This window comes from Suricata suricatta, chromosome 1 (genome assembly GCF_006229205.1).
Source record: "Suricata suricatta isolate VVHF042 chromosome 1, meerkat_22Aug2017_6uvM2_HiC, whole genome shotgun sequence".
Taxonomy (NCBI): domain Eukaryota; kingdom Metazoa; phylum Chordata; class Mammalia; order Carnivora; family Herpestidae; genus Suricata; species Suricata suricatta.
Genome location: NC_043700.1, coordinates 79,181,717 through 79,198,616, shown reverse-complemented (window position 1 = coordinate 79,198,616; position 16,900 = coordinate 79,181,717). Strand labels below are relative to the sequence as shown.

At 38.8% G+C, this 16,900-nt stretch overlaps 1 protein-coding gene across 1 annotated transcript in view; it reads right to left on the bottom strand.

Moving 5' to 3' along the window:
* Positions 1-16,900, bottom strand: part of INPP4B (inositol polyphosphate-4-phosphatase type II B) — a 411,625-nt gene that overhangs the window by 346,990 nt on the left and 47,735 nt on the right. The window contains exon 5 of the mRNA XM_029940652.1: positions 199-317. Coding sequence (XP_029796512.1) covers positions 199-317 — 119 coding nt within the window. The remainder of the gene's footprint in view (positions 1-198; positions 318-16,900) is intronic.

The window sequence follows — 16,900 nt, the reverse complement described above, 5'->3', positions numbered from 1 at the left end:
CTCTCATCTGTTTATTCTGGTAAGTTACCAATGCATGCTTAATAACTTCAGGTATGCTTTCTTAAATGACAGAGGACAGTAACAGCAGAGCTACAGGCCATGAGCTAACTTATTTCAGCTGTTTACTCAAATCCAGATAGAGACTGAGAGGGAGAGCAGAGCCGAGAAATAAATGCAGGCACCCAGGAGCGAGCTCACCTCCACGATTTCCGTGCTTGCGTATCTTGTCAGACTCTGCTCTGCGGGGTGGATTACTGAGATCTGCACCAGCGTATTCAGCTTCCGATCACGAACAGGAGCCACAAGATCCTTGCATGCTGGCAATGACAGAGGAAAGAGAAAGAAAAGAAACTAACACCGTGTCTCAGGGAAAACTTCAGTCTGAGTTGGAAGTAACTTAGCGACGGTGCTGAGGCACTGAATGAAATCTCCTGGGACGCAGGCTGATTTTTTTTTTTTTTTTTTACAGAGGAAGTCCCTTGGAAGTACCTTACAGAAATAGGAAGTCACGTGTCGCAAAGCTGAATTGAGAGTTCATTTCCACTGACCACATTTGCCGCTCTGGCTTGTCTCGACTGCCTTGGGATCTCAGCTCTAATGTGTGACTATGCACACACAGCTCAGGGACTCGAGGGACTTTAATTAGTCATTAAACCCTGGGCTTTAAATCACACTCCCAGACAAAGTAAGCTGAGCTGGGCTATATCCGGGAAACTTTACGCTGTTCCTTGTTGACACTGGCTGGATTGGTTCAAATGTACCAATGCACCCTTGGTCCTTACCTGTCTATTGGCTAGAGCCGGCCCTCCTACAATCATACAGAGAGACAGAAACTGGGAAGAGAGGCTACACTACCAAAGCAGGACAGGACGCAAGCCACAAGCCAGAGGCAGAGAAAGGGTTAAAAACGCCTTCTGTCTGGGATTCCAGCCAAGTCTAGGAGGCAGACATGTGGAATAAGGATGGGCTAATTCTTGCCCAGAGGCCACAAACTAAGAACTTTCCTTGAGACGCCAGGCTCATATTACAGACTCTCATCACCATACCATATTTACCTGAATATCTTCTCCTCCCACAGTCAGTCCCACAGTATTGGGGGGGTGGGGGGCGGGAATCAAAGCTACATTCCTTTTCAGCATGTTCAACATCTCTCACAATGCTTTCTCCCCTGGGTCTGAAACAGTTTTAACCACCCTGCTGGTGTCTAAGTATGATGCAAAAGGGGTTCAAGTTCTGCTCAGCTGGAGGCCTCAGATGAGCTGAGGGAAACTGGGTTCTAGATCCATGATGACAGTGTGCTGGGCTCTGTACCATCCTTGCGGCACATTCTCTGGTGCTGACTGGTACAGGAAGGGGCAGGAGGATGGGTACACTTAAGCTATGCTGTGTCACTGCAGCAATTTACAGGACCTTCATCCACTGGGACGGAGGTACTACAGCTTAAATCTGAAACTTGAAAGCAGAGGAAATTATAAATGTAATTATCACCTTCCATTGGCTTACTGATCATCTCATTTATAGAAGCAGAATGGGATAGAGGAAAAAGCAGGAGCTTTGGAACCAAACAGTCCTGGTTTTCACCCAATTCTACTAGCACAGCAATGCTGGGCACACTATTAACCTTCTTAACGCTTCTTGCCAGACTTTGAGATCCTTTTGTTCCTGTATAGTATTTTGTCATGATTTTTCCTTACTTAAACCACTTTATATAATGCTTCTAGCAATACAGGAGAGCTTAGGAAAGGATGTGTGGGAAAAGAAATAGCTACAATTTAAGCCCTCCCTGTTTTTGAGGCATTTTGCTAATTATCTTTTTATTTCTCAAAAGAGAACTTGGACTTATTATTTTAGTATTGACATATTAAAAACTAGAGGCTTAGAAATATTAAGTGCTCACATTTCATTACTAAAACCCTGGTCCTTTGTTTACATCATTCCCCATTAGTTCCATTCTTTTTTTTTTTTTTTAATGTTTATTCTTGAGGGAGAGAGAGAGAGACAGAGTACGAGTGGGGGAGGGGCAGAGAGAGAAGGAGACACAGAAGTTGAAGCAGGCTCCAGGCTCTGAGCTGTCAGCACAGAGACTGACACAGGGCTTAAACCCACGGACTGAGAGATCATGACCTGAGCTGAAGCTGGATGCCTAACTGACAGAGCCACCTGGGCACCCCAGTTCCATTTCTTTCCTTGGCATCCTGAATTCCTCTCCTGCACAATGACACCTAACTTTGGAAGACTCACTGCAATAATTCTTTACTGTCCAACCCAAGAGATCTGCAGTTTTAGGAAATACTGATGTGAGGTTTCAATGTCAACATATTTCCGGAAGGAAAAAAAAAAAGCTAGATTTAAACTTTCTTGTTCTTTGGTGGTTACTTTGATCATTTCCTCTACTTGCCTTATGAATCTGTTTAACTTCATCACTCATTTGCTTGGTTATCTGTTCAGGGTGTCCAGCTTTCTCTCCACTTACTAATGTTGACTATACCTGTCCTTGGATTTTAAAGCTGGAGTTTGTTTGCATCAAACACATGAATCTTGCCCTCTTTCTGCTTGCAGCCTCATCTCTACCTTATGAGCTTATGCCACCTTTGTTCAAAATGAGTTACTCCTTTTCAGATTTCTTATCAGGTTGACTGTGGGCTGTGGTTATTTCTCAGAAGCAAGCAGCTATTCTCCATTTTATCAGAGAAACACTCAGACTCACTCCTAATAAAAACAGAGAAAGTCTTCATTAAACTGAAGTGTTCTTTCCAACCCAATTTGCAGATATCCCAATACTGAAGAAGTAAAAACAACAACTATGGCACTTTGTATTCCTTTATATTCCATATCTAAAAGCAAGCACAAGAAAACAACTACTAACATTGCACCTTGGGCAGCAGGTATCTTTTTTCTTCCCCAAAGCCCAGACAATTTTCTGTTCCCTAATACTTATGCTGCAAGATATCACGGAAAGACCCTGAGACCAGTCAGAATTCCTGAGCTGTATTCCTAGATTCCTTGTTTTCTAATTATATGACATGAAGTCACAAACTTTTGAACATTTGATTTCTTCATCTGTTTACCTATCTCTTGGGTTCTAGTTGAGAAAGGCTTTAGCCTCTTTTAATGAATGGACTTTTCTATGTAAAATTTACCAATATCATTATACTAATATTTAGCAATATTAATATCAATATTTACCAAATTTAGTGTCTTATCATTCTATAAAATGTTTTTTTATTGACTCAGTCATATTCAGACAGCTCCCTAAAAGCTGTTGCCAGGTCCAATATTTCCCGGTAAATACCAAACCAGTAGGTGAATCACCGTATTTCGTATCAGGAAAGCCATACACACCATGCATCTCTATATCCTGAAACTGTCCCACTGGAGTGGTGATAAATGATGAGTGATTGGAGTGGAGTGCTTCATGGAGATATTACTCATTTGGTCACTATAAAGTCTAACCTGGTTAGGAATTATTTGATAGCCAATAAAGAAGCCTAAAAATTCTATTTGTCAATCTTCCAGACATACTTGCCGCATCCCATTACCTGAATATGCTCTGCATACATGGCATTCCTTGACCCATAAGACTAAAAGACAGCATTGAGCTTTGCTTCTGCTGTTCTGTTTTATTTATTTAAGAATTTCTTGAATCAAATGTGTAGTTAATTAATGTCTCTCTGCAATCTAATATATATATACACTCATATATATATGTGCATGTATATATTTTTTATTTCTTCCTTTTTACTGGTTTTGTTTTGGACTGAACTATTTAAAAGTATTCCCAAAGTCCAGAAGAATTTAAATACACAAGCTGCTACTAGGTTGGGATTCAAATGTGCTTATGTCCACTGAATAGACGGTTTTATTTTTACCGAAAAGGGGAAATATAGCAATATAGAAGTAATGAGTATCTTTTTTAAAAAAGCTTATAATTTGAACCTTTTCTCTCCAAAAGTAAAATAGCCTTGAGCTACTATTTTATTTTTCTGTTAACTTTGCCACAGTAACTAGCAACAGAAGGATTAACTTTCTATTGCTAGTGATTTGAATGAGACAAGCGTACCCTGCTCCGATTTGTACAGGAGTCAGACAGCTTGCTCTCTCTCTATGGTAGAAAAGTGTAAGGATAAAAAATAAATGGAGCATCAATATCTCAAGGGAGGGCTGGACACTGAGCAAACTGGGAAGCCTATGCTGTGTTAGGGAACCTCTATTTAAATTCATGGCCCAAAGAAATGAAAGCCCACTGTGGCTTCATTTGAGGTTTTGTCCAGAGCTTGAAATCCCAGTCACTGTGTAGGCTAAAGCTGTAAGAATCACACAACAAATACATCTGTGACTAGATTTGGCCTAAAGACCAGAAATTTCTAACCTTTGGTTTAGATGCTCAAAGCTACTATCTGGATTCTTAAGACAGCACAAATTATTTTTACTCCTGTAATTCTAATATCTGAGGTTCCAGGAGCTAAGGGAGGGGGCAGTCTTCAGAGTCCTTGTTAAGTTAAATATTTTCTCTACCCAGAAATAGTTTTTACAAAATATCAGTGTTTGTTTCATTCAGCCATCATTTCTAAATCATGTCAAGTCTCTTGAATCCACAAAGCCTTTCCATCGTTCTAGCTAACTTTGGCTGCAAGACTAAAACTGTCTTTCTATCAGAAGTTTCAGCAATAATCATCTGAAGCAGAACACAACTGTTTGTTCAAATGCCTTCAAATTCAACAGCACTGCCCAAATCGTAAGGTTCTAAGACCTGCATCTGATATGGAGTCCACAAATAAGCAAAGGTGCCTGCCACAGGCTTTCTCAAGAGCAGCGGCATGAGCCACAGGGCAGTGTGAATTCACAGTCCACTTCAGGCATCTACCCCTTTCCTCTTAAGAACTCTTTCTTCTTTGAAGTCAGGTCATTTTTCTTGCTTCACTCCATTTTATCTCTTTTCTTGCCACTCAGTGTTACTGGCATCTAACAAAGTTTATCCTCTTTCCTTCAGAACAAAGCAATGGCCACAAGCAAAGGAGGCGGGGGCAGGGGACTTTGACAAGAATTTCCACATCTCTATTTTCTGTTCTTACATTAGCAAAAAGAATGTTAGGCTTAGAGGATAAACCACACAGTATACCATATAGAACACAGAGGAATGACTTTTTCGCTTGAGATAAAACTGTATTTGAAACCTGAATCTAGTCTAAGGGGTTATGTTACTTTGGATAAATTATTTCTTTGAGTATTTTCTAATCTGTGGTGTGGACTTAAAAGGACACATTTCATAGATTTGCTATGAATATTATATGAAACAATGTATGTAGAATGCTAGGCACACTAAATTATTATTATTAACAATAATATGAATATAATTATGCATGATGAAAAATTGGATTTTATCTATCCAATATTCTTATGGTAGTTATATGCTTGAAATTGTCTAGGTTGGCTCTAATTTGGGATAACCTTATGGTTCTTCAGTAAAAGCATTTTGTTAAATGTATAGCTGTGATTTTTTTGATGTCTTTTTTTCATATAGATAAATAAAAATGTTTAAAAACCTTTTCCTGGATTGTTTGTTAATTTCATAAATCATATTATCATTAATATATTTCCTTTCGTAAAATCAGATGTGGACACACACTTATTCATTTTACCTATGACTAGAAACTTCCAAATAAGAAGCAAAAATAACAGAAAGGCTTATTTTTGGTCTTCTGGGCAGAGGAGCTACATGTGAAAAGTCAGCTCACCCTATGAGCAGGGAATTAGGTGGGAGGTTAGTGCTCCTTTATACAGAGAGTGGTGGCCCACAAGGGAGGCATCATCTAACACCTGCCATGTCCCAACGGGTCATGGAAAGACTTGCTCTTCCGCTCTGTACGCTTCCTTCATCAGAAAAGGAAGATCGCCTGACGGATGGATCAGGAAGATGTGGTCTATATTCATGGTGGAGTCCTACATGGCAATGAGAGGGAATGACATATGGCCCTTCGTAGGAAAGTGGATGGACCTTGAGGGTGTCATGCTGAGCGAAGTAAGCCAGGCAGAGAAGGACAGAAACCATATGTTTGCACTCATAGGTCTAGCAGGAAAACAAGAGAGACCTAATGGAGGACCAGGGGGAACGGAGGAGGGAGAGATAGTTGGGGAGAGAGAGGGATGCAGAACTTGAGAGACTATTGAATGCTGAGAATGAACTGAGGGTTGAGGGGGAAGGGGGAGGGGGGAAAAGAGGTGGTGGTGATGGTGGACGGCACTTGAGGGGAAGAGCACTGGGTGTTGTATGGAAAACAATTTGACAATAAAATATTATGGAAAAAAAAACAAAAAAGGAAGATTGCCAATGCTAATAAGTCTCCCTTTTCTTGTAATTAAAAGTAAATGTTATAATCAGAACCCAATATAGCCTACTGGAAGTATGCCTTTTCCTCTGTTGAAATCTTATCTCTCATACGCTCTATAGACTCTTCATAGTGAAAATGGAAGAGATAAATCCATGCCACTCAAGGGCAAAAAAGGCCAGGGCACACAGGATGGGGGTATCGTGACTAGGAAGACAGCCTTGTACAAACAGGGCTTTAGAGAAATAACCGTCTGGCTTGTAGGCTCCCTCAACAGCACCATTCTTATCTTACTATGGCTAAGAGAATCAGCCACTTCCCCAAGGCTGTGGGAAAGACTCTTGAAGCCTAGAACACAGGATTTTTTTTACTTCTTAAATTCTTGTTTGGTCAGGTTTCTTAAAATGTCACATATATATCTTTCTCCTCGTATTCCAGAAAATTAGATGCCACTAATCCACTGATGTGCCAATTTAGATTATGTTTCCAGTCCAGAAAATTACTGTCCTGCATTATATGTTTTCACAGTTCCTATTATATACCAGTGATTAAATTTAGGTTATATAAATTTATACCATACATTAAAAAATGTATGTACACTTCAAAAGCCTGATAGCTCCTCTTTCTATTGCTTTGCCAGTATAATATGTGTAACTTGCTTCCCTGTTTTTAGTCTCTTCTTCCTTTCTGTTCTTTATTATTCCCTTCTCTCTGGAATTTCAAGAAAGAAATTTTCTGAAGCTTAGACTACAGTTCAGACTCCTTGAGTGGATTCAGAAGACAACACTGCCTCATTCCCAGGGCATTACATTCCATGATAATTCAATTGCACGCAGTAAAATGGCAGAATGCAGTGTCCCTGCTTCATATTAACATCCATAGAGTGAGAATTTCCTGAATAGTTGGGAATTCTATATTCACTTATATTTTCCTAAGGCTACTTCTTAGAAAAATGTGGCTCTACATCATACTGACTGATTTATGGCTATTAATGTATACACTCTATGTGCATTCAATATTCTTTGTAAAATCTTTGAGTCTTTAATTTATTGACTATAGCATTACATCTTGTCATCCCTGTTCATTTTAGCATATTTTCACCTAATCAAGCCTAATATCTGTAATTTTTCTCATTTTTATTACCCCTTTTTGTTCTCTTTCCTACCATCTCACATTTCCTCTAACATATGTTTCTCCCATCATTCTGCAAGATGAGGGCATTGAAGTCATCACTGCATACTTATAAAACATAGAACTAAGGGTCAGTAATACCCCTCTGTGAATCCTCCACAGCTCTTTCTTCTGCTAAGTAACCATTCTTAAGTCCTTATAGGGATAAAAACAAAAAGGTGTTATTTCCCCTTTAACTCTTGTATGGGGGATTTTAATTAACACATACTTCCCTAAAGAGTAGGCAAACCATGCATAACTCTCAACACAAGCAATATTTGTTGGAAAAGTAAAACAATGTATAAAAGTTGGCACTTTTTTTTCTTTTTTGGTTTTTCTTTGTCTTTTAAGGTAATGTGTTTTTAAAAAATTCCTGAATTGAAAATCAGGGCCTGACTTTTCAAGGAGGATTAAATATACCCATATGATATAAACCAACAGTATTAATTTTAGGTTGTTAGAAGGTCAGGGGTAAACAGCATTTCAGTGTTTAAGGTTGAAAAATAAAGAAGTAAACCCAACACATCAATGCGCATGCACATGCGGCACACGCGTGCGCACGCACCACACACACATACACACACAGGAGAAAAAGCTTTCTTCCCAATGCAAGAATTTTTTAGACCTACTGAAATAATGCTATATTTTTTGCTCCTATGCTACCACAATAAAATACTAATATCATATAAATTTTAAGGTGTTCTCACTTAATACATGAAGTATGAAAAGAAAATGGGGGTTGGGAGAAACACAATGTACTACATACTATGTGTCAATTGGCACTGGGCCTAAACTTCGCTTGTGTTAGCACATGTCCAGAACAACATCGTGCTTGTTGCTGCCTCATAGCTCCACTAAATTCCATATTTATCTGGTGCTTTTTACTAATCGGATGTGTAGATCATAACATGTGGCTCAAGGATGAAGCCTAGTATTTATTTATTTGTTTTTTTACCAACTGCAGAGAGTATTCAGGAGTCTGATTTGTTCCCCAATGACATCATTCTGCTCTATCTGTTCCTCTGCCTTATCAATGGTGATACAGCTTTTGTAAGAATTTTAAGACTCTCAGTATTCCAATAATAGAATCCAAATAAAGCATGAGGAAAGGATGAGACTAAAGCCATGGGGATGAAGCAGATGATAGAGTGACTGAGGAATATAGGTAATAATCTGCAAGAGGGAATTTAAAAGATTTTGTTATAGAAACATTGCTGTAGAACTCTTGCTACACTGAGATTTGAACACCACTGCTCCTGAATTTCATGACAACTGATTCACTTATAAATTAAGTTGATTTCCTTCATGCAAAAAAAGTAGATTCACATTGTTGAGGAAAAGGTCCTGAAATAAAATGTTTTGCTTTTCCTCATAACAAAATAATATAGAAATATGCCACCACATTCTATGTGTACCTCTGTGTGTGTTAAATAAACATGTTGGCCTTTAAAAATTTTTTAAATAATGGCTGAAAAGATGAAATTAACTTCCTTAGTGTGAAACATTACACATATGAAAATAAACTACCCACTCAGTACCTATTCAGAATTTAAGTATCATTGAAGAATCTAGAGAGAGAGGGAAAAAAAGAACCTCTTCCTGGAACAATGGTGCTCCCGGGAAATGCTCTCTGATTGTCTGGGCTCTGGAGCAGTGAAGATACCAGCTGTGCAGAAGATGGCATATTTGCATATAAAAAGAACAAATTTGGTTCAAATCACTGTTGTCAGTATCAAAAGATGCCTATTCTCCAGCTTGTCCCCAGCTCCCTCAGCTTCTCTCCAGACAATCCTCAGAAAATACTATTTTGTCTTGTTTTCATGAATACTACCTAGATGACTGAGACTCTGTCCTCAAGCAACTGAATTAAAAACAGTGTACTGGTGTCTTTTCCAGTCTTGATGTCCCACCCTATACGCTGAAAACCCCAGACTGGCCTGGCATCGTCACCTCACACTGTATACAGACTTGGCTCTTTGTGTGCAAGCTCCAAATCCACATTCCACTTCAGAAACAAGTGCTTGCAGCTTTCTGCTGCTCTTTTCAGTAGGAACATATGTGCTACTTAAGAAAGGATGAAAACGCTATTCTAAGAATGGAAGCAGGTCCCTCTGAATACTAAAAGAAATATTGTGAGTCAGTTAATGGAAATCTGTAGTGTTAAAACCAGGATCAGAAAAGTTAGAGGAAATAACACAGAGAACAACCTTAAGCCTTTTTATCTGCCCAGAGACCAAGCTGACAGCATTATCTCAGGACTGCCAGTTTGACATGGGAGCCAATAGGATTCCTATCAGGACACACATAGAAGCCATCCGTGGATCCAGAACAGCATGTAGGTTAGTGGGGAGGGGCTGCTTACCTTCCCTGGTTTACCTCTGAACCAAAAGATGAGGCCAGTGTGGCCGGTGGAGACAGGTCCAGGAGTGGTGGCAGGAAAGTCAGAACCTGAGTCACCAGAGATGGATGGCTAAGAGAAGTGCACTCAGAGTTGCTAAACTCTAGAGACTCAGAATGATTGATGTCTAGGAGGTATTTGGGAGTCTGAGGACAAATGAAGGAAATAGGGGTCTGGAATGTGGCCTTTGGGGTTGAGAGTCTCCTGAAAGAATCCATTTGTTTGGGCAGGAAATAGCAAGCGATCTGGAAAGCAGTTGTTCAATCTGGAGGTCTCTGCACAACACATTGATTGACTCATGGTCTGACTTTCACCAAATCCTGAATGAGGCAATTTTTAGACATGGTTTCCCAAACCAAAACATTTTAGAAGAATTGCATTGTACATATTACACCTAAAGGTTTAAATTTTAAAAGGTGGTGCTTAAATTAAGGTACTTTAAAAAAATTTCAGTAATATAAATTTTTATAAATGTATTGCACTTAGGATCTCTATGTGGAATTAATAGTTTTTTAAATGAAATTGCTATCCCTTTAAAGCCAAATGTTTTACAAGTAGATTAAAAGTATTAAATCAAAGCCTTACATAAATAGAAAATAAGAGGGGAAAGGGAGAATGGGAGGAAGAGATGGTTTTGAGGGGATAGCTTCTCCTTTCACTGTCTTCATGTAGAACATAATTTGGGAGAAGATAGTATTGAAAAGCTTGAAGATATAACTCCCCATTTTTCTTGACTCTCTTGAGTCGATCATATGTGTGATTTTCCTGTAGACAAAAGAAAATTGCAATATTTGTGTTGAATATGCAGCTTTAGGGGTGTCAATTCTCTCATCACAAGATGGTTGACTCACAGGAAATAAAACAGATACAGATAAGCTAAAACTAGAAATGACTAGCGATCCAGGAGACAGAACAAGAGAAAGGAGACAAGTGAGTGTGTAGGTGAGAAAGCAAATGTGGGATAGCTTGAGGGCAAGAAGGGTCTAATTATTCAGAGCAAAATCCCCAAGTTCAGCCCCACGTGGAAAAAGCACAGTTCAGACAGTTTGAAAATAACAGACAGTAGTTCTAGGAGAATCAGAGTTTGAAGGAAACCAAAAGCATAGTTCTTAGAAAAACGGGATCTCCAGGAAGAACAGCTCAAACCTAAAGCTCAGCAGAGCTCCTGCTAGCTAAATGGAGTGCTTCAGGGCCCTAGCTATAAAGGCAGTTTCAGAACAAAGAAGTAGTTACACTACCCAAATTGAAAAAGAACCACCTTCTCTCCTCTTCCAGGGCACATGGTACACTAAGTCAGAAAAAAACATGAGACATCTTCTGTTTTAGGGTCTCCTTCAAGGTTCCCATTCATGGATCCCAATCCTGACTCGGTTATGGATTTGTTATGGAGTCTCCATATCCTCATCCTGAAATGGGGAGAGTCATTGAGGGTTTGTGAAGATCCAATTAAATATGTGGGGGGAAAAATGAATTTCTAAGAATGTATTAATAACATATTTCTCACTTTCATATATACTTGTTCAAATACCCTGTGAAATAAGAATTATAACCCACAATTTATACATAAAGAATCAGAGTTTTAGAGAGGGCAAGGGATTAACCAAAGACAATAAATAGATTAATACCATTAAGTGATCACTTACACGTGTAGCAGCATTCTTGGTGCTTTAAGTACACTACCTCAGCTTAATCCACAAAACTCCCCAATAAAGATGAATTGTTCAGAGTCACACAGGCAGCCAGTAGCAGAATCAGGATTCAGATGCTCTCAGGATGGCAGCCCAGCCCATGCTCTCAAACTCTGCCCCTTGCATCCTCTCAGGATTCCATGGTATAGGCTGAAACATAAGCTCAAATCTCTGGACCCATTCCAGTCCATTTCTACTATGCTAACTGTCTGTTAAGCTTCCTGTTATTTGTTTACATATGCTCTTAAGAGCATCTTTATAAGAAGATTGCTTTCTTTGGGGCACCTGGGTGGCTCAGTTGGCTAAGCATCGAACTCTTGATCTTGGCTCAGGTCATGATCTCATGGTTCAAGCCCCATCTCAAGCTGTGTGTAAACAGTACCTCGCCTGCTTGGGATTCCCTCTCTCCCTCTCTCTCTGCCTCTCCTTCACTCATGCGTGCACTTTCACTCTCTATCTCTCTCAAAATAAATAAATAAGCTTTATGAAGATTGCTTGTTTTATGATGCTGTCATAATACTAGAATCATGAAGTGTGTTTATGAAGAATTTTAGACATGAAATTCTAAACAGGTAAGCAATTACCAGCTATATAGTCTAGTTACAGAATGCCCTTGTTCAGCTCAGCCTATGACTGATTCTTCCTGTCAGTTTTTCCTAGAAGAACTCCAAGGGCAGTGAGGCCCTATCCTTCCTAATATAAAATTTTCTAATAACAAAACACCAATGATTAAATATTATATTTATTTATAATTTTAAAATGAATATCTTTTTACAATAATTGTGTTAGCAATAATTATAGAACATTTCAAGGACATATCTAAATATATACATTTATGTTATGAAGATATAGGAGAGGAAAAAAGCAATGGCACTCATGCATGCATTCAGTTCATGGATATTTATTGAGTGTCAAGATGTGCCCAGCATGATTCTAGGTGATAGTTACACAGAAGTGAACAAGAAAAGAAGTTCCCTATATTATGAAGTTTGTATGCTAGTGGGACATGAAGTTTAAAATAATAATTTAGTGAGAATTTTAAACAGGGTGTTAAATTGAATGTTGAGAAATGTGTGGGGAGATCATGAAAAGATTCTCTGATGAGGTGACATTTGAGCTGTGACCTAAAACATACCAAGGAGCCAGTTTAGGGGGAACAACAAATGCAAAGATCCAACTCTTTGGCTTGTTTGAGAAGCAAAAAAGAAGACCGAAGCTAACAAAGAATGAGCTAGAGGATAAGCATAAATATGGTGAGAATGGCCTACTCCTCCAGATCCTTGTAGAAAGTGGTGAGATATTTCCATTTTATTCTAAGTGAAATGGAAGCCATTGGAGGATTTTAACTAGGGAAGTAAAGAAATTACATTGATATTTTAGAAAGATTATTCTGGCTCTTCTATCAGGAGGGAACTATGCAAGGGCAAGAGCAGATACCACCTTCCCATGAGGAGTCCCCTAACCGGCCCCACAAGAGCTGATAACTGCTTAGAATTGAACAGCAGCAGGGGCGAAGGAGAGGGTTGGTCAAATTTAGTAAATATTTTAAACATAGAAATTATAGGACTTGATGATGGATTTAGAGTAAAAAGGAATTAAGAAAGTTATATTTGGGGATTTGCATAACTGAATAGATGGTGATAATTTTTATGGAGATGGCCATCATGGAGGGAATAATATTTTGGGAGGCACAGGAATAAAAAAATCAAGTTATACCTCTTAGATGAGCAAGTGGAGATATCTACCAGCCAGCTGAAAATGGGAATAGAGAGCTCCATGGAAAAGTGAAGGTAAGAATTAAAAGTTTTGAAAACAAAAACCTAAAATGTTGTTTAAAGCCATGAACTTTGAAATTATTTAGAGTAGCTGAATATTGGGGATAAAACTGATATTCTGAATTTGGACAAGTTTTGACCTGAGGAGACCTTTTCTGTTTACGTTGACTTCTGAGACCTTACAGCTACAGATAACAGCCAAGAATAATCTCTTGTCCTCATAAAGTAGAAGTAATATGAGAATAAGTGGCAAAGCACTTGAAAAGCTTTGGGCTTTCTCATACCAGGTATATGACTGTAGGCAAGTCACTTAATGCCTCTGAGAGTCCGTTTCCTCCATTGTAAAATGGGCATAGCACCACTTTTGCCAACTTCAAAAGGTCAAAGCCCGAGTTAGAAGCATTTGGGAAAAGACTGTTTTGTACAGTGGAAACATGAAGGAACTTCTCTTTAATCCTGCTTTCCACTCTACTAGGTCTCTTTTCTTCCCCATGGCACAGCTCCCAGGTGGCCTGGGGTACATTTGGATACCATCTGCTCCACAAGAAGGCTGACTGATAAATTTCAGCCCCAAAGACAGCAGCATCAGGGGATCTTGCTCCCTCACAACCTCGGAGGCTTTCGACTTTATGCAAAGCAAAACCACCTAATGAACAAAGCCCTTAGGTGGTCCTGATTCTCCAATTACCCATTAAGCAGCAACAGATGCTGCTAAGGTAGACCTGTTCCAGTGACCAGCCGCTCTCAATAATTAGACAAGAGAGGGAAGAAAGTAATTAGGTAAATCACACAGAAAGAGTAACAAACTAGATGAGGTATGTTGCTCATGGAAAAAAGATACAAGTAAAGAAGGTAGAAAGTAAATATATATATTTTAAAACCCCTCTAATTTAACAAACAGTTTGCAAAACCTATGTGGAACAATCTGATTTGGCCTGATTGAAGACCTCCTTTACCTGAGAGCCCCCATGGTATATGGCTCAGAAAGAAATGTGACAAGAAGCATAGATCTACTTTGTCACAATACAATCCAGTTAAATGATACGGTGGCTGCAGATAGGAAGTAGGAAGAGAAGTTTATTTCTCATTTATTACTGTTGTTACATATCTCAACTTCCTCAAGAGCGCCAAATTAGAATGTAGACCAGCGTCAGTAAGAACAGGCTACATTCTAACTGACGCACACATTAAATCTTGAGACTCTAGAAAGCACTACTCACATGACGGCGTGTTAAGAAGCTCTGATTAGTTCATTTTCTCTCGTTTCTGTTAAATCTCTATTTCAGCAGTACAAAAACGTAATGCAGATCTTAGATTACCTTTTATTGTCTTCTATTTCCCATTCCTGCACTTTTAATAGTCAACCACAAAGAACATGGCCTTTGGAGGTACAATCTATATTCCTCCACTTCCTAGCCTTATGCCCTTGGGCAAGTGACTGAATTCATCTGTGAAACATTAACAGTGGGAAGCATCTAATGGGTCAGTTGTAGAAGCAAAGACAAAAAATGAAAAGTGTGCAGGGGCACCTGGGTGGCTCAGTTGGCTAAGCATCTGACTTCAGCTCAGGTCATGATCTTGTGGTTCTTGAGTTTGAACCTCCCATTGCCCTTTTTGCTGACAGCTCAGAGCCTGGAGCCTGCTTCCGACTCTGTGTCTCCTTCTTTCTCTGCCCTTCCCCTGCTTGAGCTCGGTGTGTCTCTCTCTCAAAAATAAATAAATATCAAAAAACATTTTTAAAGAAAAGTATGCAGGCTAATGCCTGGCACCTAAAAGGAGTTCCATAAGTGATAGCAATTATGATGCACAAAAAGGTAGTGTTAAGACCCGCTGCCCAAGAAAGAACTTGTTGACTATCAGAAAGTGATTCACCCAGAGATATATTCAAGGTAATAAAGCTTAACCAATCAGTAAATGTATGTCAGATACTAGCATAAGTGCTTTATGTACATTAAAACATTAACTTATTTAATCCTAACAAAAAACTTATAAGGTAGATACTGATACCCCTCCCATTTTACAGATAAGAAAACAGAGATTCAGAGACACCATGCAATTTTTCTAAGGTCTAGTGGCTAGATGGTAATAATGATAGGACTCAAATGCTCACAATTGGCTTCACACTCCCATCTCTTAACTGGTGAGATATTGACTCTTCACTCAAACTGTAGACTGAAACCTGAGACTGAAATGCAAATCAACTTCTCTTAGTTGTCAATTATTTTTGTTTCTATGTTTCTGAAAAGGTCTTCTCAAAAGTATTGCTAGTTACCTGATGCTGTCAAAATTGCAATAGCTTAAAAAAAGGGAAGGTCCTCAGGTAGGCAAATTCTGCATAGATAGGCAGTTGTCAGGAGCACAGGATGGCCACAGAGTCCACTGTGTCCAGCTCAGCATGGCTAAGACTTCTTTGGTTTCATCTAGCATAACCCTAAAGCCACTAAGGCTCAATGATTCTTGATACCCAAATGCAATTTGCTAGCAATAGACAATGTTTCATAACTGTGTTCATCTGGAATTTTAAAACAAGTTCCAAATATGTGTGCAATGATTGTAAAATACTGCAAGAGAATTTCTAGAGCCTTAATTTATTTATGATGTGGGATTATAAGTAATAAAGAGGGATATGTAAATGAGCATTAAGTGCATCACCTTGAAAAATGAGCTCTAGGATTTCCTTTCATGAAATTTGCTACTCCCTTTGCCTGAATTGTCTCTTGTGTTCCTTCTAAACCAACTGAAATCCTGCTCCTGCTTCCAGGTCTGGTCCAAATGCCACTTCCTTTGGTATGTTGTTTCTGATGCCAGAGTTATATTTAATTATTGTTTGCTTAGTATTTCCATAGTTGTTGGTGTGTGCCTTTATTTTGCCCTTATCGTAGTTAGACTGGCACATAGCTGTTTGTCTTCACCACCTCCTAGAAATTTTGGGGAAGTAGGAATTAATAAGAAAAAAATACAGCATGATGATAAAAAGCAGAAGCTTCAGATTCACACAATACTCAACTTGGATCCTGACACTGTCACTCAATTTCCATAAGATCTTTGGGAAGTTGACATTGGAAATTTAAAATTGTTTTTATCTCTTAAGTGAACATAATGTGGGTAAGCAAGTTCTGCACTCAGACTCCTGGGTTCAAATCTTGGGCCCATTACTTTACCTGTTCATGTCTAAGTTTCTTTTCCTGTGAAACAAAATGACTAATAAAAGAGCAATTATTTCATAATTATTTTCTGAAAATGGGAATTCCTGGTTGGCTCAGTCAGTTGAGTATCCAACTCTTGATTTCAGCTTAGGTCATAACCTCACAGTTTATAAGATTGAGCCATGCATCCACCGGGCTCTGCACTGACAGCACAGAGCCTGCTTGGGATTCTCTCCCTCTCTCCCTCTTTCTCTGCACCTACACTGCTTACTCTCTCTCTCTGCTCTCAAAATAAATAGATAAACATTTTAAATAAATAAATTGTGAAAATGAAAGTAATTAATTTACATAAATGACTTAGGACAAAGAATGGTAAACAGATAAATGTTTGTTATTT